Source organism: Callospermophilus lateralis, chromosome 1 (assembly GCF_048772815.1).
Source record: "Callospermophilus lateralis isolate mCalLat2 chromosome 1, mCalLat2.hap1, whole genome shotgun sequence".
Taxonomy (NCBI): Eukaryota; Metazoa; Chordata; class Mammalia; order Rodentia; family Sciuridae; genus Callospermophilus; species Callospermophilus lateralis.
In genome coordinates, this window is record NC_135305.1 from 11,415,357 (window position 1) to 11,439,784 (window position 24,428).

The 24,428-nt window shown below is 38.9% G+C and overlaps 1 protein-coding gene across 3 annotated transcripts in view; it reads left to right on the top strand.

Annotated features, from left to right (window-relative positions):
* The window catches only part of Tpk1 (thiamin pyrophosphokinase 1), a 340,045-nt gene that overhangs the window by 38,418 nt on the left and 277,199 nt on the right, over positions 1-24,428 (top strand). For 2 of the 3 annotated variants that reach the window (XM_076859623.2, XM_076859619.2), the window contains one exon: positions 21,997-22,068. In XM_076859623.2, coding sequence (XP_076715738.1) covers positions 21,997-22,068 — 72 coding nt within the window. The remainder of the gene's footprint in view (positions 1-21,996; positions 22,069-24,428) is intronic. The other variant, XM_076859627.2, reaches the window with a different exon arrangement.

The following is a 24,428-nucleotide window of genomic DNA, read 5'->3' on the forward strand; positions in this document are numbered from 1 at the left end:
TACCACAAAGTAGTTTTTATTATATGAATATTCTCAATGAGAACATAGCACAGAAATACATTTTTTTTAATATTAAAAAGAAGGTTCTGGGGCTGGGGCCAATGGTAGAGCACTTGCCTAGCATGTGTGAGGCACTGGGTTCGATCCTTAGCACCACATAAAAATAAATAAATAAAATAAAGGTCTATCACAACTGGAAAAAAAAAAGTTCCAAAAAAACTTGTAAATTGTTTACCCCAGAGAAGACCTGCTTGATAGGAGCTTGGGAATAGGAGAAATACTTTTTTTTTGGTTCCACATCTTATCATATAACTTAGAGATATTTACAAATTTTTTTTTTTTATTTTACTTATTGTCATGTGGTGGTGAGGATCAAACCCAGGGCCTCACACATGCTAGGCAAGTGCTCTATCGCTGAGCAATACCCAAGCACCTATCATAACTCTTAACATTAATTACACATACACTAATTACCTATTTAATAAATAAAATAGGAAAAAGGTCCTCAGAACTTTGGTGAGGTGGAAACAATTCTAGGTGATTTCGAAGAGTCTTTGTAACTCTTAGTGTCTGAGACTCCTTATTTGTATTGGAAGTAAAGGAAAATTCAGTTTTTACAGAAAGAGTTTGTATTCTGTTCAGAAGTGCTAAAAAATTTCCTGTAGTGCAAACCTGATGTTGTCTTTGGAAAACCGTAATATCATGTGTTAGGATTCCTTATTTCAGATTTTCTTTATTCACTTATGTAAATTTTTTTGCTCTCCATTTTTTTTTGTATACAGAAAATGTTTACTTAACAAACATAGAGAAACAAATTTTTATACCAGCCAGTTGCAGAAACCAGTGGAAAAAAATGGTCTTCAACTCTAGTTTTCAGGTATTGCATGGATTCCTGTTGAAAATCTGTCTCTAAAGAATAAAACTATATCCTTTTTGCTCTAAGAACCTCACAAAAATAATACAAAAACTATAGTTGTTCAATATCAACTGCCAGTTGCTTAATGAGTTTTGGAGAGGGGGGTGAACAGAATTTAAAGGAAATCAAGAGCATCCCTCTTGGCTACTGTGAACAAGCTCTGAATATCACAGCTCAAGTCATTAAATATACTTGCTTTCAAATAAAGGTATTAGAAATGGGCTACCAGGTTCTCAGGAGAACTGCATCCTCATTTCTTTAAGGATTCATAATTTATATTTTAAAATATTATTATCTAAGAGGAAATATCTGGAGTTGTAGTTTTTCATAGCTACGCTTACTGTTAATATATTTTTTATATCTCTCACATTCTCTCTTATACCTTCTATTTCCTTTTTATCTTTTTTTAGGAAATTTCCTTGATATGTTCTCTAAATATCTATGATTTATATATTTATCAAGGACTGCATTGTTTCTTGTTGTTTTTGGATTTGTTCACCTTTAAGTTTGTCCATCATCTGTGTCCCTCTCTCCCTGCCTCCTCCTCTCCTTCTCTTCCTTCCTTCCTTCCTTCCTTCTTTCCCTCCCTCCTTCCCTCCTTCCCTACTTCCTTCCTAACAAGAGCCCTAGATGTGATTCAAGTACATGGCTCTGTCCCCCTTTTCCCTAATCCAATTAAAATAGTTTAAAACGTGAACGAATCAACTTTATAAGTAACTTATTCAGATGTAATTTCTAACTTACTTTAGACAGTTGGTGGTAGTCCTACATTGAGAGAAGAGTAGGAGTTACTTGACTCATTAAGATATCGCCACGTTTGCTGAACAATTTAAGCCTAGGCTTGGCTAAAGGTATTCATCTGTCCCTGGGTTTATTCTTCCACCTGTGCTTCCCACAGGACCTCGTGTCGAGGCCTGCCTCCCCGGGGACCTCAGGCTGTCTGAGGGCAGTGCAGTCCCTCTGTTCCCAGGACCTTATGCCACCCTGATAAGAACAGCAAGGGGGATGGAACATGTTGAATACAGAGATGGATGAGAAAATTGGGGCCCAGAAACAGACATTTAAAAAGCTGCAGTTGTATCTTGAGTGTTTCTTGTTTGTTAGTGTCGCAGATAGAGCTGTCTCCCAGCCCTCACGGAGCCCAGGCTCCACTAATAATGGCAGGGCTGGAGTCTACTTTTATATCTGTGTCTGCTTCTCCCTGCTCTACAAAGGGCAGCTAGGGAGAAAGTACAGGAGAGTGGTAATTGGTGAATCCATCATATTTTTGGGGGGTTAGACTCGGTTCATTTGTCCTTGTGAGTTTTTTCCATTTGGTAGTCAAAGATAAGCACTAGCTCTGTGATTTCTTTTATGTTGCTTCATGGTTTCTAAAACAAATGTTTATCAAATTCCTTTTCCATACTTTTTCCCCCTGTTCTGCCCATGGTACTAAGAAATAATTTATGTAATCTGGAGATAGGCCCATGTGTAGTTTCACCACCTGTTCGGTAATTGATGTGACTGTTTGAACTAATCAAAGCAGACATTGGCCATTGAACCCAAGCACCACAAGTCTTAATGCTCTGTTCCTTGTATATTCCCCAAAATTTATTTAGACCATTGAAGCTTCTCTTATATATAACTAAATCAAAGTCTTTTGTAGGTATTCCCAATGCTTTCAGTTATAATGGCTTTGCTGAAATTTTCAACTTTGGTGTTTCCTCATGTTTAATTCTTATTCTAACCCTTTTTTTGCTTTTCCCTCCATTAAACAAAATTGTGTACAACAAGGAGGAGTCCTTATATGTGCAACCATGACACTGGATCAAGCTTTTCTATTTTTTCTTCTTATCTAATAGGCAGTGCACCATTAGATCTGGAGACCATTTTTGCTTTGTTTTTTGACAGTTTAAATTTCTTCTAGCTCCACTTTGCTTTCTTTGGATGTACACCCCCATACCCCACACCCCCCAACACATACACACACCTCCACACAACCCACCCCCACACCCCACACACACATTCTTGAAGGCAGGATTGACACCAAACTCTGTTAGGTGCTCTGCTCTGTTCACTGTAGTGGTGTATATTGATACAGTTTGCATTAAGATTAATTTGCCATGTGTATAGAATAGAATAGAATATAAATTAAGTATAATAGAAAACCCCATAATTATAGTAATTAGAATTACTTGCAGTTGATTATCTGCTCCATCATCTGTGTAAGTAAAATTAGTTTTTGTTTTTCTTCAAATTTGAGCATTTGTAAGTGTCCCCATGGACTAAGGCATACCTTTATATGAGAAGTAATATTTACTTCATATGCATTCTTTCTATTTTATTTACCTACTTTTAAAATCCTACTTTTAAAATATGTGTAATTTTCATGAAATGTCAACACACCCAAAGGTTTAGAAATGACCCATTTTCCCAGTTTGTCTGGTCCTTTATTTAAAAAAAACAACTTTCTATTGAAAAATTTGTTAGATATTATTAGATTAATTTTTAAAAAAATAAAATAGGGCATCTACATAGCAGAATTTTAAAGCATACCAATATTATTTTGTTTGTTTTTGGTTGGTATTTATTGAACTTGAACTTTGTGTTCATTTTATGCCAAGCTCTCAGAAGGAAGCAAGGATAACTCCGTTTTGAGAAGTGCTCTCCCTCTCCTTGTCCCTGTTTCTCGTACCTTTGCCTTCTCTTTTTTCCATGGGTTCTAGGAGATGGGTTGTCTGTCATATTATAACTCCCTTGCAATCAATGACAGCTGAGAGGTAGTCATGACCCAAGTGGTATGAAATTATTCTTTGAAACATTTTGCTAAGCTCTGGATTAAATTTGTTGAAATGCAATATTACTTTATAAAAATAAAATGATGTACTTTTTGTAAGTAATTTGGGAAATGATATTAAAATTTTGGTAGAATTTAAATGAAGTTAAATAGTAGTTTACAAAAGCAGTTATCTGGAAAATTTAAGATACTCAAATAACAAGACATTTAAGTGCTAAAATCTTCACTAAAATCATCCTTTATCTCTGAGGTTAGTAAAGGAAGAAACAAACATAATTTTCCTTAGTTTCTCCGAATTCTTAAGTGGGACCCTGGTAACGAAAGGCAGATTAACAAGTGAAAAAGCAAACAGAAATGTATCAGCTTGTATGTATCTAACATAAAGGGAGAAAAGGAAAGAGTAACTTAACTTTGGCATTTGAGTTCATGCAGCATCTTTGAAAGAGCAACACACTTTTAGAGAAGAGGACCACATAGAAGAGGGCCTTTGGTCTCCAGGTGAGCCAATTCTGAGCAGACACTTCCTGGGGAAACCAATGGCAATAAAGCCTGGGTAGCAAAGCTTTTGAGAGATTTCTCTGATGACGTTGATTACCATCTGAAGCACCTCTGGTAATACAGAGGGAAGAAAAACATCTTCATAAATTTTTGTTCTGCTTTTAGGAAAATAGTGGAAGGCAGAGAGCTTTTCTTAAATCTGCTTCTTAGTGGCCTTCAACAGTTCCTAGAGCCAAGTGGCATGTTTTGGAGTGGCATATTCTGCTGCCCCCAGGTTCCTTTCATTCTCCATCTGTTTTCTGGTTCTTCAAAGGCTCATAGGCAATGTGGTATTCTACTGGCAACTCGGTATTTGCCGACGGGTTCTGATACTCTTTGCCCTTCACGTTTTTTTCCCTAAATGAAACACCACAGATGTCCTGGGACCTGCATTGAATGTTGTCAGGGACAGGAAATCAATACAGATATGGAAGGGGCAGCCTGCATGTTGAGCAGACTTTGGCATGACACAGTGGCTTTTTCCTGCAACTCAGTGCTGTGACTTCAGGAAGGCCACTCTGCTTCTTAAGCTTTAGTTTTTCCTTTGGCAAGGCGAGAAAAGTAAGAGAATTTCCCCATGATCTGTAGGGCTTAAATGAGAAAGTACACCTATAACACTTTGATTTCTAATTTTTGCTCCTTTTTCGTTCTGGTGTTCACTGATTGCTATCTGAGCAGCTCCCCTGTTCCAGGCACTACAAATACATTAGTGAATATGAAGACAAAAATGCTTCCCATTGAGTTTCCTTCCTCATGGGGGAAAATCTTGGTCCTTGATAGTGGGGTTGCGTAAGAAGTTATGGTACAACCTACAGTTTATGTGACGGTGGAATGTACTGACTAATAAAACGGTGGCACTCTATTATTCCTTTGGGGCTGCCAGTACCCGAGGTAATGGGAGTTCTAATTATCTCCTCACACATCCCGCCTACCTTGGGGCTCTGGCTTCATCAGAGCTCAGAGAGAACTGCCAAGAGTTTCAGATGACAGCTTGCTGTGTTGGCACTTATTATTCAGATGCTAATGGAATAAATTCTTTGGCTTTATACTCAGAGCAGATTTAACCTGTCTTCTTTGGATTTCATTCATAATCCTCTTCACAAATTCTTTTTAGCTTGTTTGAGGAGTGTGCAATTTTAGAAACCCTAGCTGATGAATCATAATGCTGAGGAACACCAGTTGATTAGCCCCCACCCCCCCCACTCCGAAAAAAAATTAAGAATGATTTCATTTTCATTCCAGGGCGTGAGGGCTAAAGAAGACATTCACAATCTTATAGCTGTCGGGAACACCTTGACATGGCTCTAAGCAGTAAGGCCAATAATTGCTATATCAAAGTGGAGATTTAAAACAAAATCAATTATTTGTCTTCCAACAAAATTAGTGAGGGGAGGAAGCTGGTGAATATTCTTAAAATGGCCTTAAGTATAATTTCCTGTGGGATCTTTCTCCCCTGAAGGTCACCTCTCCTCCCCCACTTCTCCTCCATTCACAGTGTTGACCAGTTTGTTGTGTGTAGTGCACCTTCTGTGTATGGCGTCTTCTCAGCCAGGAATGCCTTCCCTCCTTGATCTGGACGATGTTGTCTTTCAAGAGGGCTGTGGCGAGCTTCCTTGGCACCTACCCCATTCCTCTGGGGAGGTTTATTGTTGGCCCTCTCGGATCTCATTGCACTTGGCACTTTGGGTGTGTTTTATTCAATCTGCTGTTTTTCACACCATGTATTTTGGGACCTATGCTCTTGATTGAATCCAAGACATTAGTGACTGCCCTAATATCATCAGCCCTTTCAAAATATTGCAAGGAAATCATGGCTTTTAGATAAAAACATTAGCTTCTGTTAAAAAAGCAGAGAAATTCAGGATCATTTTCTGCTAGTGTCTGGTATTTTTATCATGGTTTCCTTTTTTGTTTTTTTTCCTTAGAACCAGGGATTGAACCCAAGGGCACTTAACCACTGAGGCTCATTCCCACCCTATTTTTAAAATTTTGAGACAGAGTCTTGCTAAGTTGCCTGGGGCCTTGTTAAGTGGCTGAGGCTGGCCTGGAACTTGCAATCCTCTGTCTCAAGCTCCCAGTCACTGGGATTTCAGGCATGTACTACCACACCCAGTTTATCACAGTGTCATAATTCCATAAACATGATTTATAGTTAGGCCTTGTTACAACTCACAGATGATATTGGCATAAATCAATAGCAAGTATGACTTAAATTCTGGTTTAATCAGATCCCCAGTGCCGTTAATCGTAAGATGCATCATTATTTTATGTACCACTAGGAAACAAAAAGCGTTGCCAGCTAAACTCTGACACAGTGCAAAGACACTTTTGTCTTGGAAACACATTCGAAGGCATCCTAGAATTCATTTTAGAGAGAAACGTTCAGTTTTAAATCAGTGAAATATGATTTTACTGCATCTTCTAAAAAATGGAAGAGTTCCTCAAGGAACAGAATGAGGGAGTAGTTTGTATTTTTCTTTCATTTGCCTTTTGGTAGATGTGGTAAAGAGTAGTAATGTCTTCAAATGCCAGATAGTGAGAGAGAGAACTCCACAGCAGATCTGAGAATTCAACAGATTGCATACTCCATAGTAAGGCTATAGATAATCTACAAATAACCACAGCAAGAGAATTTCAAGTAGAGAATTGGTTATTCATATTATTCACCAAATTATGAATAATGAAAATCTATATATATGGTCTTTGTATGTGGGTCATTTCCAAGTGTGGGTGGGTGGGAAATGGTGCTGAGGTAGGTTCAGGTGGAAACCTTCCAGGTGTTTGCAAATGTGAGCATCCTTGATTATTAACTGGCCCTGAAGGTCTTGGACTATTACATCCCCTCCATGAAATTCAATGTCCTGCAAAGAAATAGAACTCAGTTTTTAGCTGATGAGGGACTGGACCGTATGTTTCATTGAATAAGGGATGATTGCATTGAAACTGTCAAAGTTTACCTGCTACCTACCCACCAACCTTTTTATTCGTTCTCAGATTGTGTTTTTGTTTATATAGGGAAGAGTGTCATTAGAAGCAACTTTGTAAGATAGAAGAAGTCTTAAAAAATTAATTAGAAGTAGAGAACACTAAGACTATGGGAGTGTGGTTTGTATGCAGATTTAGTTTTGCAGTGTTTAGTGGCATGGAAACAGGACTGTGAATGACTTTATAAATTCATGTTAGAAACAATTCATTTCATAACTTCTTTGTGCCAGATCCTACACTTACTTCGAAGACAAAAGGCATCCCTAAATTATGTATGTGGCTAAAGTTTATGATCTGTTGAATGAGAAGTATATAACTGTTATTAGCAGAAGGAGTTAAAGATTGTAGATTGCAGGGGAGAAAGATTAATGGGGACAGGAAGGTAAAACACTGTTATGTTTTGAAAGCTAACTAGATCTTTGTCAGGGACAGAAAACTACATTTGTTTAGTGTTTATTTACTTTTTGCCAGCTACCACAAAACTCTGTGCTATCAATCCACACTCCCATTGTTTTAACCCATGCTTGGGTGGGCTCAAAGATGTTAAATAAATTTTTCAAATACCTCCGAGTCACAAAGCTGAGAAGTGGCTAACTGTGATTTGGACTCCATCTGTCTGATCCCCAAACCCATGTTAATTATGTAAGGAAACCCTGAGCCAAGATATGGAGACTACAGAGAGCCTGATGTCCCCACTGGGTGTGGAACACCCCCCTGGATGAGGTCGAGGGTGGCTGAAAACCCATTGTGTGTCCACTCAGTCAGCATTTTTATTTTTGCAGTGCTGGTGATTGAACCCAGGGCTTGCACATGCCAGGCAAGTGCTGTACCATTCACCTGCATCCTAAAACTCGATGTGTTCTTTGTTCCGTGTTATTTAGTATCTGCTGTGTGCCAGGCAAATTGCTTAGTCCTGGGGATTCCAAAATGAGACATGCCCTTGCCTTTCAAAGGATGAGTCTAGGAGTGATGCTGATACTTTTAATGATGACTCTACTGTCTTTTCCTTTTCTTTTTTCCATCCTGGTGATTGAATCTAGGTCCATGGTAGGCAAGTGTTCTATCACTGAGCTTCACATCCAGCCCTTGCAATTTCTTGCTTTGCTCATGTACCAAGAAAAAACAAAACAACAAAAGCAAAAACATGAAAAACATCTCCACTCAGTCTTTAGGCACACTTCAGCTTTTCTGAGGATATGTTCACAAGATGTGTTCATAGCTGTGTTTAGATATTATTGTTCTAGGCTGTATCCCTGAATATTTATCTTTGGAAACTCGACCCCTGGTACAGTGATGTTGGGAGGTGGGGCCTTGGAGTAGATTAATGCCTTCATGCAAAGTGATTTCGGGAGTGGGTCCACTCTCTGCCATGCAAGGACACAGCGTTTGTCCCCTGTTGCCATTCTGCCTCCCACCATGTGGGAACATGGCAGTAAGACCCTACCAGATGCCATCTGCTAATGTCTTGATCTCAGGCTTCCTGGCCTCAAGAACTGTGGGAACATAAATTTCTTTTTTAAAGTCAGTTTCCCACCCATGGTTTATCCTGCTGCACCAGCACAGCTAGACTAAACCTGCATGTGTACATCATGTACAGATGCCCACACACCGTCCATGGATGCACTTCCTGACTCTATTCTGAAGTTGGTCTTGGTGTGTGTGTGATGGGGCAGGGAGTTGATAATGTCTTCCTCTTCAGTTTTCTTCTAGGAATGAGACCCCTGGGTCAGTGATGTTGGGAGGTGGGGCCTTATCCTTGATGAGTTGCTATTATGTTGATATAATAGCAGCTTATAATTTTTATGCTAGCCTCACTTCTTTTTAAAAAAGCTTTTAAGTATTTTGTACACTTGGTATAAACATTCATATGACACAATTTTAAATTCAGGAAAAGTTAATAATTGCCTTCTCTCCATTGCATTATCTGTCTTTTAAGTTATGGTTTTTTAACTTGTGTCACCTTTTCCTGTATTTGTTGTTCATAGTTATTGATGAAGAGAAAGGTTCTATGTGAGACACTATAAAAATATAAATAGAACTTGGAGTTGGGGCATGAGACACAAGCAGATTTTAAAATGTAATACTGTTTTGTAAGACCTCACCCTGAGCTTTGAAAAGCAAATGTTTTCTGAGTTCTATAGGATATATTTCAATGGAGGAAGCAGCCCTGACATCTTGTTTTCTAGAGAGCAGTGAGTCATATCTCCTTTTGCAGTGCAGAGAATTGCTGGCTGTAGGTCACATTCCCATGTCTCTTCAAACTTTAAAATAGGCTTAGTTTAATCAGCCTAAATTGCTTCATAGTTTTTGGAAAAAAGAATGCTGGGCAGAGTTTTACAAATGATCTACTTTAGATCTTACTCTGAAACCCAAATAATCTCTTATTTTGGCATCCTTTGTTATATCTCAAAGTGGTGTTTAAGATTGTTTCTCAGCAACTTCTCAGGGGAGGGGCATTGCCTGGGAGAGTTTCTCTTTCTTTCCATGAGCAGAAACTCCTTTATTTTACTTATTTTTAAATTTATGTACATAAATTTTTGAAAATATAGTCACAGGGTATCAAATTCAGAAAATTAAAATTTTACATTTGCACAATGGAATGCAATGTTTGCACAAATAGAATGTGATATAGCTGTTGTGTGTTTTTCCTTTCCCATTTATTTTACCTTGAAGAATGTTCCATATTAGCTACATAGTGTGTAGTTAGGGGCATGGCACAATCCCATATATGGGCTTTTGGGTTCCTTCTATTTTTTGTTTATTAGCAAACAAAATCATGGATTATCCTTGCTTAGCTTACTATTTTGCATATATTTTATTTCTGTGGGGAGGAAAAAAAAAGAAGATATTATAGAGGACCTCTACCTATTCTGTTTACTTCACCTGACCTGGATCTGTCTTCTACGGGACACTGATGTGTCATGTGCCAGAGCACTAGCTAGTCACCTGTTGGTGACAAAGCTCTGCCTACTGACAGCGGATGTTCTTACTGTCTCAGAAAGCCCCCAGTGCTCATGAGGTACAGATGTCTGTGGGCTGTGGCTTAGGTGGAGTCTGACGCTTGATACGGTAGATGGCATCTATGTAATTGGATTTTTTTCATGATTTACAGTTCTTCTGAATTTAAATCTGTGCATTTTCTCTTTAGAAAATTGATCAAATAAGAAGACTTGCATTTTATTCAGAACTATTTTGATCATACTGTAGTGTCTTATGTAATCAATGTCAATTAAGGAAGGCAGCTGAAAATACTTGGTTTACTCTGTAATTCAGAATAATTTGGGTTATTTTCTTTCAAACCACTGGATTTAGGGAACATCAATGTGTTCCATAAATATGTCCAGTGTAGCTTAACTTGGACTTAGTTTAATTATCAATATCGGATGACACTTGGGTCAAACCATTTTTAAGGAATATTAAAAGACGAGACTTTCTCTATTTTAGTATTTGTTCTTTGAGTTGAAGCCCTTGATGCTGTGTATTGCAAACAGTCCCCATCTACCCATACCAGGTGGAAGGCCCAGAAAGGCACAGAGGGACATGGACTGCCACCAGAGCCTCCGTGCCTGCCTTCAGTTGCAGTCCATGACAGGGATGCTGTGCTTTTTGATGTGGCTGGAAATGCACTGAAGTTGCAGGAATAGCTGGAGGGTAAAAGTTAGGTTCTCTTTTTGTTTTTAGAAGCATGTTCTGAACTTGTGTGGATTCTGCCTTTAGGAAATGTTTTGAACTGACTTTTCAAGTGTGAAGATTGTTGTGGGCCCAGCTATCAACATGTCAGAACTGATGTGATGGACTGTAATTTTTTAGTACTTTATGATGAACCCTAAGGGTTATAGCATTACATCGACAGTTTGCTAGGCAGTGATTGATTTTCATGATTGACAGGAAACAGGGTTTATTTGGCCCAAGTCAGCAGGGCAAGGGACAGTTGATGGAGCAGCTTTGAACTCTGTCAGCAACTCCAAAGGTGTCCGTGTGCCAAGATAAACAACTCGGCTTCATTCATTTGGGTTACGGTGAGAACGTGTTTACTAGGAACAAGAATATGGCTAATCTTTGCAAGGGTGAAAAAGAAAACGTTTCTTGGTATTGCCTTCTACTTTTATGTCAAGAAAGATTCAAAACTTGGTCAGGCGTAACCTCCCCTCCCCCTTCCCCTTACTTCCTCCATAATAGAAACTTACTAATAAAGATAAGTGTTCTTTTCCCTAATTAGTGTGCATTTGTAATACATGTGGATTCTTGGGGGAAATTTATTGGTGTGTTTTGTTTATAGTGTCATAGATTTTATAATATCAGGATCACTAAAGTTGGGCAGACCCTTTACAGTTCCATCATGGGAGGTAATGCTTTCAGATGGAAATTGATGTAAGCCATTCAGAAACTCTTTACACTTCCAAACTGAAAGGTTGAATGATAATAACTAGCTCTATGCTCAGATTTGTAGGACTCAAAGCATATTACATGGATTTCTTTCTTCCTTAAATAGGTGCTAAACACAAACATCTATTTGGCTTGAAAGGACTTAATCTACTTTAAAGGAAATACCGCCAAACTCTTTAATGGGATGGTTGCTTTTCTATGGACCGTCTCCAGATTCATTAGATATTTCTTGAGCTGCAAAGATGAAAACACCATTTAGCCATTTGAAGGCAAGATGACTGCTTGTTGTGGCTGTCTTTTCTGGGATCCTTCCTGGAGCATTTTGCATAATATTCATTTAAGAGTAGCACAGGGGGCTTCAGGACCCAAAAAGGGCTACTGAGTTTTAGGCACAGTGATTTCATTCTGCAAGGAAGTGTATTGGGTATGTGACCAAGGGAAGGAGCTCTGAGGGGAGTCATTTGGTTATTAGGGAAGGTCTCTGGAACTGATTTAGTGGGAATGGAGATAGTGTTGGAAGAGCTACTCAGCAGGTGTTTACCAAGAGTTTGTTATGCATGTGACACCATTGTAGGGAGTGGATTCAGGGAAATAATGAACCGCTTATAAAGTTATTAGAACAAATCAAGGTTTGGAGTGTGTACCAGCATGTGATGAAGGTGTTACTCTCTAATATGGATTAATGGAGGAAGTTCTATAGTGATTCACATTTTAGTGAGACCCGAGGATTAGTGTGAAAGACAAGTGAGCCTCTCTGAATGTGTGGCTCTCCATGGTAATTGGCAGAAGGTGGAACTGGGTTGGTGTGTTTGAGGAGCAGTAGGGAAGCCAGTGTGTTTGTAGCAAGGACACGAAGGTAGGTGGTATCAGAGGTAAAGGCAGGGGGAGAGAGAAGCCAGATCATGGATGGTCTTGGAGGTAATTTGTTAGAAATTTGATTTTTACCATGTAAGGAATCCACTAGAGGATGAGGGAAATGACTTGATCTGACCATGTTTTAACAAGATGTGGTTATTTTGTGGAGAATAGAATACATGGGAGGAAAATGTGGAAGGGAGGAGGCCTATTTGAGGATCATGTTTTGAAATCTAGAGATGAAAAATGTTCATTTGGAATACATTATTAGCAGTAGAGGTGGTCCTGGAATGGACCACTGTGGATGGAGCAGGTTTGGAGGGAGAGTGTGTACTAGGAGTTTGATTCTGGACATGTTGAGTTTGGGGTGTCTGTTAGCCATCTAAGGAGAACCACTGGATAGGAAATTTGACACAGTTCTGGAGCTGAGGAGAAAGCCCCAGATTGGAGACTTGAATATGGAAGTCCCCATGGCAGATGGTGTTTGAAGCCAGTAGACTGGAGCAGATGACTTAGGGAGTGGGTATAGATCAAGAAGAGACCCAGGGGTTGACACCAGGGGCATTCCTGCATAGAGGAGCTAGAGATAGGCAGCACTTCCTCAGCCTGTACCCTTAGGTGCTCTCTATGCAGATAAGGAGGAGGCAGCAAGACTGGGAAGGAGCAGGTGGTGGCATGGGGGTGGGGGGAGCAATAGAGGGTGTTTCACAAGAGGTCGGTGCTGGTAGGAAGCGTCCAAAGAGTGACCTACTCCTCCCTGATGCTGAGATGTGTTGGGCAAGATGGGAAGAGAGAGGAGCTACTGGATTTTATACTAGGAGGTCACTGGTGGCCCTGACGAGCTTTATTTCTAGGCCGTGATGGGATGGACGCCTTGTTGAGATGAATTTTGCCGGAAACCAAAACTGGGATACAGAGTGGAAGCTGAAGGCAATAAAGGATACAGCGACCATATAATCCATTATCACAACCAGGACCCTTTGCAGATGGAAGGGGGCACCATTTATTGTTATGCCGTCTAACTGGGGTACCCCTCTTGGAGGAGAGCAAGAAAGATTTCTCAAAGACGCACCTGTTTATTTCTACTTTTTGTTTACTTTCTTTGAAGCAATTTCTTATATATGACTTGCCAATTTTTCTTAGTCCATTGGTAATTCAATTATTTTAATAGACTTTGGTACAGAATATTTGTTCAGAGCTTTTTAATAGTTCAGCTTTGTCCATGTGCAATTTATTTCCTCAAAGAACAAATTGACTTGACAGTCTTGATTTCCCTGTGCACACTTAAAAAGATTCTGAGCTTAAATATAGAAGTTTGTGCATTATGAATATGAAACTTGGTGCCCTAGAGTTTCACTGTTTAATTGAAGTACTTTTCAGGGATGAGAGGTTCATAATACTGGTCTTCAGTTCTTTGACAAAATAGCTATTGTATATATAATGACTGGCATGTGTTTGGGCTAATATTGATTTTCTCAGAGTTCCAGTACTTTGTTTTTAAATAGTGTATAAACCCTTGATAACTTGCCAATGCATCTGAGTAATTTTTTTCCCTATTGTAAATTGTGTTCTATTTTTAATTTGTTTATTGGAGTTCTGGTCTTAAGGTCTTTTTAAAAAAATTATATCATCAGTTTTTTAAAAGGTAGTCTGGAGGGCATGACTTGCTGCCCGCTTCCCTGTCTTGGGGCTGCACATGTGGCTGGGATGGTGCCTGGCGATCAGCCAGGAGGTGGTGCTGTGGGTGGTGGCGGAAAAAACAGACCTTCCAGGATAAGTCCAGGACTCTTCTGCCCTCATGGATAGCTTGTGCCTTCCCTTACAGACTATGGGATGGGTGTACATGTGAACTCTATCCACCCTTCTGACCTTTATTATGATTGTCTCCTGTGCAGTATATAAGTTGTGTGTACTGCCTCAATAAACAAGATCCTGCTTCGACCCCTCTTTCTGGTGCATCTGATTGTCCTCCCAGCGAGGAAGGGGTGGGTGCGGGATGCCAGTAGACCTTTACCTTTCTTGGCTCCTCCTGCTCGGGGCATGCTTTCCCTGCTTCTCCTGCAGGTCAGAAGGAGACAGGGGGCTAAAAACCCCGACAGTAGTCAAATATTTTTTTTAATAAAAATTTACAAATAACTTTTTACTCTGTTGTTTTCCCCTATTTATTCAAGTATTATTTTGCTCCTTGTTAATTTCTTATTTTTACTATTTTATATAAATATAAATTTTCAGAAAATAGCAATTTAAGGTTGGGAAGATATGTTTTGACCAGTATTAAAGTGATGTTGCTGTTTAGGAAGGCTTTCTGTCACCTGTCCACTGACATTTTCAGGAGCTGCACCTGTGATTCTCAGCTTTGGCCACCCATTGGTCTACCTCATGCTGCCTTCAGTAAACTGTGGGGCTCAGGACTTATGCAGACATGTTGAATCGGAATCTCAGGAGAGGAGATGGACATGCTTTTTCTTTTAAATCTGTGATTCTGAAATACAGAGAGGTAGAAATGTGCTGTATATAGGATCAACTTATTACTTGAGATAATTGGTGTAAATCCTGAGTTGGTGCTTTTTTATACCCATCCCTCCCGGCCTCTTTCTTCCCTGCCTCCCTGCTTTCATCCCTTCTTCCTTCCTTCCACATGGCTCTGGTCAGTGCTGGGTAGATTCTAGATGAAGCTAATTGGAGGAGATTAGTGATTAGTTCCACCATTTACTTGTCTGATTGAGCTTTTGCACAATTTGTATTTCCTTCAATGTATGTTGAAGAATTTGTGAAAACAACCCATTTGGGGATGATTCTGTATGTAGTTCTGCTTTACCTGCACAGATAGGTTGCAGGTCGTCTTTGTGTGCTTCAGGCGTGAGTGAGGGTGCCCTCTGCTGCCTTGTGTGGCCCAACTCACACCTTTTTCTTGAGAGATCTCATCCACAATAGATAACCCACAGCTGTCTAGTGTCAGGGTGAGGGGGCCCTGTGCTGATCTGTATATGAAATAGCACTAAATCTTGATTCCTTTTTTATTATACTAAAAAAAATTATGTAAACCTTTCACTCCTGACTTAGGAGTTGTGAACAAGTCCACTTTTGTATATAATTCACATCGTTTTCATTCTCAGAGATCTGAAAGTTTAAAAAAAAAAATTGGTTTTCTTGAGATGTGCTGTTCTATTGTCCTTATTTTACTTTCTTAATTAAAAGAAACTCTGGGTATAATTACCATTTCCCCGAGATGGAGTAAAATTGTCTTTGCCTTCTGGCGTAGTAGGTTGTTTCCTGGCTTTATTCTTGAAGTCTAGACATAAGCTTGGTCTTCTGTCATGAAGTAAATAATTTTGTCTCCTGGAGTAATCACTAAATGAATACTTCATGGAATATTTTTCAGTTCTGTTTTTATCTTTGCTTCAGGCCTTTTTTTTTTTTTAAATTAATGGACTTTATTTAAAAAAAATTAGTTTCAGATTTTCAGAAAAAAAAATTGAGAAGATAGGACATCATTCTCACATAGCCCCCATCTATGATTTCCCCTATATTAACACCTCCCATTCCTGTGGTACATTTGTTATAATTAATGAGCTAATATTGAAACCGTGTTCTTAGTTTATTATCAGTTCCCTAGTTTATTCAGCATTCCTTAGTTTTTAACCTAACGTTCCTTTGCTGTCCCAGGATCCCATCCAGGGCTCCGCGGTACATTTAGCTTTCCCATCCTCTCGGCTCTTCTTGGCTGTGGCAGTTCTGCAGCGTTTCCTTGGTTTTGAGGGTGTTGTTGGCTTTGAGGGCTCTGGGAAGGGGGCACTATGTATGGATGCTCTTCTGTTTCAATGGACTGACATGTTCCCTGATTGAGCTTGGGTGATGAGTGGCCTGGGAAGGAAGACCCCAGAGACAGTGTGTGTGCTGCAGCGTGATTGACAACTGGGGTGCTGCCCTGGCTCACCGAGCAGGGGCCTTTCTCCTGAGTCGTAGCTGTCAGGATTCTACCTCCTGTCCAGATACACTCTTTGGAAAAAGTTACCAGGTGCAGGCTATGGCTATACACCTCTCCTTTACTGTAGGGCATTATATAATTTATTTGGGATTCTTAGGCCTGTGGGATTTTTTCTCTTTTCCCTACTTATTTATTAATTCAACATTTTGTTATCAGTCGGAACCCATGGATGTTTATTTTTACATTTTGAATTGTAATCCAGTATCATATCATTTCTTTTGTGTCTCCCATGGTGCGGTTTTGTTCCTTGGACCACAGGGAGCTTTTTCTGCAGGCTGTTGTGCCCTTGTGCCGCCTCCTATCAAGGCGGGTGTGTCTGTTGGTTTGTTCTGAGGAACCCCTTACTTTCTTTCTGGAACTACCTGATGCTCTGGGCTTATCTTGTACATTTCCTTCTTTATTTATAGAATCAACCATTTCTCCAGAGAGATTTAAAAATATATAATAGAATAGTAAAGAGAGGTAGGTTAGCTCTCCTGCTTCTTAACATCTGAACTGGCTGATTTTAATGAGCCTTTAGCCTTCAGAGGTCTGTTCCCTTTTGAACTCAAGGCTGATGATTTGGCCTTGTTTTTATTTTCTTGTCATAAACTTGGGGCTTTGTATTCAATTCAGGATTTCCATGCAGTTTGGGGCATTTTGACTTTAATTCATCACCTGTAATTGAAACCTCTATGAGAAAGCAATTCAAGGACTTGAAGAATTAAGACTAATCTGCATTTTTCTTTCTTCTTTAAAATGGAGCGTATCATACATTTTCATAGATAAGAAAAAAATTCTGTTGCCATTACACTTGAAATCCTGCCATCTGTGCCTACATTTATCTTTGAGATTGCCTTAGGACACTTGGTTAAAAAATCTGCAGTCTTTATAACATAATGAGGAAGTTCTTCACAGTCTTTTTAAAAAATCTTTTTGCACATTCCAGAAACGGCATCAGTGCTGCAACTTGAGAAATACTTGAAATAAGACTATTAATTTCCTTGCCTCTGTGGTTAATGACTCCTAAACTTGCTGAATGTTTGGCATCTGAGGCCTTGTCCCATAATTCCAAGGTCTGAGAGTAGTGTGGCCTCCAGGGTTGTGGAGTGGCTGTGTTGAAACTTCTATATACTGTTTAGGAACCGTGGTGCCTTCATCAACTTACGATTTGTCTAGTTATGATTCCAGAGGAAACTAAGTTAGCAAAAGACCATCAAATCCTATGAGAAAACCAAACTACATCAGGAAAGATTATTAGATCCTATTACCTAAGGAACTTCTTATATAGAAACAGCTTAACGTGCATGTCATAGGTAGAAATAGTCAATTATTTTTAATCAAATCATCAGCAAATCATAACTCATGTGTTTTCCTACTGATTTTTTTTTTTTTTTTAAGTGAAGCTGCTTTCATGGGTATTACCTTAATGAAAGTCTTGGTTTAGAACAGCAATAATGTGAGCAGTGATGTTTCCCTCCCATTGGATTGTTCTTGGAGTCACAGAAATACCAAGTCGACATATTAAAAAAATAGTAACGGGAAATAGTTTCGTTAGTTCTTTGAGACCCATGTACAGTATTGTTAAGTGTCTCTTTGGCAGTGGAGACATTGTCAACAGAAAAGGACCTTTGGTTTTTCCACATTATTAACTTCTTGCTATTAACATCTTACTGAGCACTGGGTATGTGCTTAGCTTGAGACTCATGCCCCATCCAGATTGAATGAATGGGCCAGTTGATGCTCTCCTTCCCGCAGCTTGATGCTTGCCTGCTCTGCTTTATAGTCATCTCCAGTTTCTATCTAGGTCATGTTTACCTTAACCCAGCTTGAACCATGATCACTACTTTTATCAAAATTAGATATTTCTCTGTAGAATGTTGAAACCCAAAACAGTACAGACTTAAATAAGAGGTAAGTGGTTTTTTTTGTTGTTGTTGTTGTTGTTGCTGGTTGGTTGGTTTGGTTGTTTTTATGGCACTGTTTTAGACTTTGCCATGTATTATTTGAAAATTTAAATGAATTGGTTAGCACAGCGACCTGCCTTGCCGCCTACTGAGATGTCTCATGTTAGCCTAGGAAACAAGCCCCACCTAGGTCTTTGGAAGCGGTGTGATGATAACTGGGCGAGATTTCTCAAAGTGCCCTTCATGGGCCGTCTGTGTCAGAGCAACTGTTATAAAATGCAGATCCCTGTGCTTCATGCCCGGAGATACGGTTTGACAGATCTAGGATAAGATCCGGAAATTTTCATGTGCCACAGACTCCCCTGGATAATTTGGGAACAACTGATGAGAAAAGAAGGAAGGTAGGAAAGAAAGGGAAGGAGAGAAAGAGACCAATTAACAATTTCCCTGTCTTTTAACAAATTCTGGTAAAATAGCAGCAAGGGCTCTATTTCCAGTCCTGGCTGGACTCACAGTGGGGTCTGTTGCTTCTAGGAATTAAGAAGCTTCTCAGAATTAATGTTAAATTAAGGAAAGGGCTTAGTTCCCCCCTCCCCCAAACAGGAAGCCTGGAGACAGACCATGGAGCACTGGAGTGGAGGATTCCTAACTCATCAGCAGCCAGGGCCCCCTGTTCTTATGGTCCTAGGTGGCTGCTGCACTTTCATTCAGAGGACACATGAATTCTTGCTCCCAGTGGCAGGATGCAGAAGGGAGGAAGCTGAAGTAAAGGCCCCCTCCATTCTAAGGATTCTAATCAGCCGTAGCACAAGAAGATTCTATGTACACCTCCTTGACCAGAACTTAGTCCGTGACAAGGTATCTGAGAGATGGAGTTTTACCTGGACAATTTTGTGTACAGGTAAAATGCTCAGTAAAAAATAAATAAATAAAACCCAGCAGAAATAACAAACAACCCCCCTGCAGGATTCCTTTACTAAAATGAAAGCCTGCCATGAGACCATTACTGATCTCTGCTGCAATCATGCTTCCTAAAGCTACCTAAAGAAACAACCAAGGTTTCCTTAACTTTTTTTTTTTCTTGGTTCCTTTAATTCTTGAAGAGTCATTTTGCCACTTTTGAAAACCAACTGTCCTCAACATCTTATTTACTTATGCCTTCTCCTATTTCCGTTCCCCGGAAATGGTACAAAATCTCCTAATATGATAGGCAGATCCACTGCCTATAACTGCCATTAGATTTTATTGGTCAACCCCAATTGGATTGCTACATTTAAAATTGTGAACTGTCAGCTGTTTTTTTTCACCATTTTTATTTTTAATTTTTATTTTTTTTCCTTTTTTAAATTTATATATGACCGCAGGATACATTATAATTCTTACTACATATGTAGAGCACAATTTTTCATATCTCTGGTTATATACATAATATATTCATACTAGTTCTTGTCTTCATACTTGTACTTTGGATAATAATGATCATCACATTCCACCATTATTAATTACTCCATGCCCCCTCCATTCCCCCCAACCCCTCTGCCCGTTCTAGAGTTCGTCTATTCCTCCCCATGCTCCCTCTTTCTATCCCACTATGAATCAGCCTCCTTATATCAAAGAAAAAAATTTGGCATTTGGTTTTTGGGGATTGGCTGATTTCACTTTGTTTTCAGGCAGTTGTTTTAAAATACTCCACATTCCACTCTCATTCCATATTTTCCCCTCTTATTTTATGTTTACTTTCTTATAAATTAATGAGCTTCATGTGCCTCTCTGCTGTGTCTGCATGTATGTCAGTCCCAGCCCCTTTTCTAGCATGAACGCCTGGTGTGGGGACTCCACGTCTCCGCACTCCCTGTGGAGTGGTTTCAGATCAAGAGGGCTTTGTGCTCTGTAAACTTGTATTTGAAGGAATAAGTGGATAATTATCTTTCTCTCTTCCTTCCCCCTATTTAGAATATAGGAATGCTTTTATATTTTTACTGTCTGTTCTTTCTTCTTAATTTCCTGAGTGTACACTAACTCTGCAGTCTCTGTGATCTTGAGTTTCCCCCTGTAGATTTGCAGGTTTTTCTTTGAGATTTCTGCCCCTTTCATTGTCCTCTTCTCATTGTTGGGTCCCCTCGACTTTGCTGCTGCAGTCTGTGTTCTTGAAGGCACGTTCTTGGCTTGCTCTCCAGATTCTTCTACCTTCCTGTCTTTTCTTTCTGCCCCGTGACACTGCGCAAACCCCAGGGATTTTGCCTTTGTTCTTTATTTTGACTTTTCTGTGCAGTGTGGCAGCAGCTTGCCGGGTCTTACCTTTTCCTTTTGCTCTTACCTCTGTAAGGGTACTTCCCCAACCTACATCAAATGCTTCATCTGCTTGCTCCTGTGTTGCTCTTAAATACATCCCGAGTGCCTCAACTTAAGCTCCTGTCATCTTAAACAACAGGAATTTGTGACATTCGTATTGCTATCCTAGAGTCATGCCATTAGGGCATTGTTTATAAAACCTGTAGTAGTAACCCTAATGGCTAAGGATAGCAGCTTCCTGTGGGCCATTTCCTTTATTTCTAATGTCTTTTTCTTTATTCTTTCCAACTTCTTTTTCTTTGTGAGTTCAAGTTCAAAAAAGTACACTTTGCAAAGATTCCTAGTATGACACCAGACCTTACTGACTCCCTAGCCTTTGGACTCCTGCCATTCTCATTGATCTGTTTATCTGGTGCTTCTCAGACACTTATATTGTATTGTTGAATAAATCATCTTTATATCTTACTTCACATATAGCCTGTAATCTTATTCCTCTTGGTATTCCCAGGGCCTGTTATGTAATTGGCTCTCAATAATGTTTGCTGTGGATGATGACATATCATCTTCTTATCTTGTTTCTAGTAGTGAGATGGCATAAAAAACAATTAATTTTTTGAATCACCAAACAAACATTTTTATTTTCTGTAAGTGGAATGGAGGTTGTTTGGACTGAACTGAATGACAGATTTTCAACAGCTTTGCATTGTTTGAAGTCGATAATAAATGGCATAGGATGATTGTTGGAAAAGTAACTTTTCTCTATCTTTCATAGTCTTTGAAGTGGCATCTAAAACCCTGAAATAAAACGATCATAGAAAGACCTACTAGGACTTTGTGAAAACACATGCAGGGTGGGGTAGAGATGGAGGAAGCAGAGAGAGGGGAGGGGAGACTAGGAATGGACATGAACAGAGGAAATACACGAACCCCCACCTTGGAGTACATAATATCAGGATGATATAAACCAGCCTGTGGGAGGGGAATTCTATCAAAGAGGTGGATAGAATATGAGGATGAGAATTCACGTCAAGAGTTCTTCACTTACTACAGAAAGTTTACCCAATCGTTTTTTTATGATGAATTGTGTTTATACTGAATTCTTCTGTAATACAGGAATGTGACAAACTTGTTGAGTAAAGTAGGTCTTTTTAGCCTATGATTCCTCTTGAAATGAAGGCTTGGAGGGATTATCTGTGCTTGAAATGTAGCTTTGTATACACTGAAAATCTGCACTAGTGGAGTGTATTTCCAGACCCAGATAAGAGGTCTGGAAATTAATCAAACAGAAAAGACAAAAACAAAACAAAACAACAACAACAAATCAACCAAAAAATTCAGTTCACTTACTTATTTTACCCTTTTTTTTTCCCTGTAGGAAGTTTGAAGTTCTGCCTTGTGATTCTTAATCAGCCTCTGGACAAGTGTTTTCGTCATCTTTGGGAAAAAGGTATTCTTAATTAGCATTTATATTTCTTTATGTTCTTACTCTATTTAGGATTGAATAACATGACTATTAAGTATCCTGGAACCTAAGTGAAACACCAAAAAGTGGAATTTAAAATAAGGTGGTTCAATTATTTAATTGATAAGAATAAACTATTGCTTCTTCATTAGCCTCGAGGTGATTGCCAGAGCACACCTTCAAGCAGAGAATACTGTATTTTAGAACTAATATGTGTGTATTAATCCTGAATAATCAACAAGTATTTGTTCACATGTAAATAGCTTTGGGAGCAGTGAGAGCAGATAGGTATCTGCATGCCTTACTTGTCTCAGCATCCCATGATAAGGTAAGGGCAGCTGATCAGATTTGCAAGATTAAAAAAGAAGACCTGCAATCTATTAGACTCTCTATGGATGCTGAGAAATATAGTTACAAATGGTATAGTTTCACAGAATTAATACTTCTGGGACATTTCATGTAAAAATCAGTCCTTGTTAACTATTTATTTGCAATATCCTTTGACGTTTATGGGATTAACTCTATGCCAGAAAATAATATTAAATATCACTTGGTATTTAGAACTTTTGTTTTTCTTTCATGAATTCTTAAGGTTATTTTTACCCCCAAAGGATTTCTTCTGCTGCATTGTCAGTGTAAGTTTTAGACCAAAGTAGATAGGTGGAAGAATTTGAGTCTTAATCCACTTACGCATATCTCTGTGGTTGTTCTTGATCATCTCTTGCCACTGCAGAACTCTTCAGTATTCTCAAATTAAGGTTCTGTGTCTTATAGGGCAAACCCAATATGCTAATAAGCTCATGTCTATAGTCAGAGATAGTGTGAGGGAATAAATGATCATACATGATACTGTATAAGAACTTGTCTGATGAAATTAAAAGGGAAACTCTTAGTATTCTATACACAGCTCCCTTTAAGTTAGTCAGCTTATAATTTCATGTTTTAATTGTACCAACAGTGCCCTCAAGGTTTGGAAATAATTTAACAGTATTTATTAGTATGACATATAGCCTCAAGGTCCTTTTTGGCTTTTATCTCTAGTACCCCGTGCAGTGATGGCCACATACTTGCTCAGTAATTATAATAAGTGAAAGATTGAATTTAATCTGATTCAAATTGCCAGTAAATATCAAATAAACTGATTAGCTACATCCTTTTTGAATATAAATTTATTGTATCAGATTTTATTTTAGTATTAGGAGAGTGATTTTTATTGCAAATATTAGAAGCAAAATAATTATTGCTACAAACTGTTGGAAATCTTGGATGTTGAAAAATCATATCTAAAGAAGTGTGTCTTTGGGGATATAAGATCCTATTTTGTAGGTATTGTGAAATGATGTTGATTTTTGAGCTGAGTTCCTCATTTGTTTTTTTTTTTTTTGTAGTGAATTATATTTGAAAAAGTCTCATGCCTGACATATGCCAACTGATTATTTGATTTGCACACACATACACACAAAAAATGAAAGCTTATACATGGAGAGAACACAAAGTATCTCAAGTATCAGGTGTACTAAAATGGTTAGTTAATTCTCATGTCTAAAATAAACTTTCTTCAGGTTATTGAAATATGAAGTTCTTTTTTACATCTAGGATAATTCTGGGCTTTCTGGAGTCTTTAGCTGTTGTACGAGGCAGGTATACTGACACCTTTCAAAGGCAGGTGGACTGAGGGTCTTTTGAATCTCATAACAGAAGGTAAGGTTTTGTGTTTGTAGGGTTCCCTTTTGTGTTGCTTTTCTTCCAAGTAAAGGCAATAGAGTAGGGAAACCTTGAGCTTGTGTTGTTGATTTTCCCATCAGAGAGAAGTCCCAGCACTGGGAGTTCTGGAGAGCATGCCGTGTGCCACAGGAGAGTTAGCGGCAAGGGTTAATGGCTGTGGGCTACTGTCCCTGTTGCCCCTTTGCCCATGTGCCCAACTTGTTTTGTAACTTCTGTGAATATGAAGACTTGTGAATAACAAAAACCTAGGGATTGAAGCTGGGCTGTTAAACTAAAACAGAAAAATCCAAGCTGTTGCATTCCAAGTCTTACAAAATTGAAAAATTAAACCTATGCCTAAGACTTCTGTTAAGTAAGCATTTCTTGAGATTCATTTCAGGCACAAGCCTGGTTTGAAGGTTTATTTTTCAGTTTACTCTTGCAACATTTAGTTGGTAATAGTTGAGGCTTTTAGTTTAAATGCCTAAGGTAGATGTTCAAGGGTGATTAAAATTTTAGAGGTTTTTAATGTATTTTTCCTTGTATACCTCATGAAATTTTGATGATTTTTCTTGGTTAGACATCTTGGAATATATCCCTACCTATGCCAGCATTTTGTAGATTCGATTTCATCTGGAGGA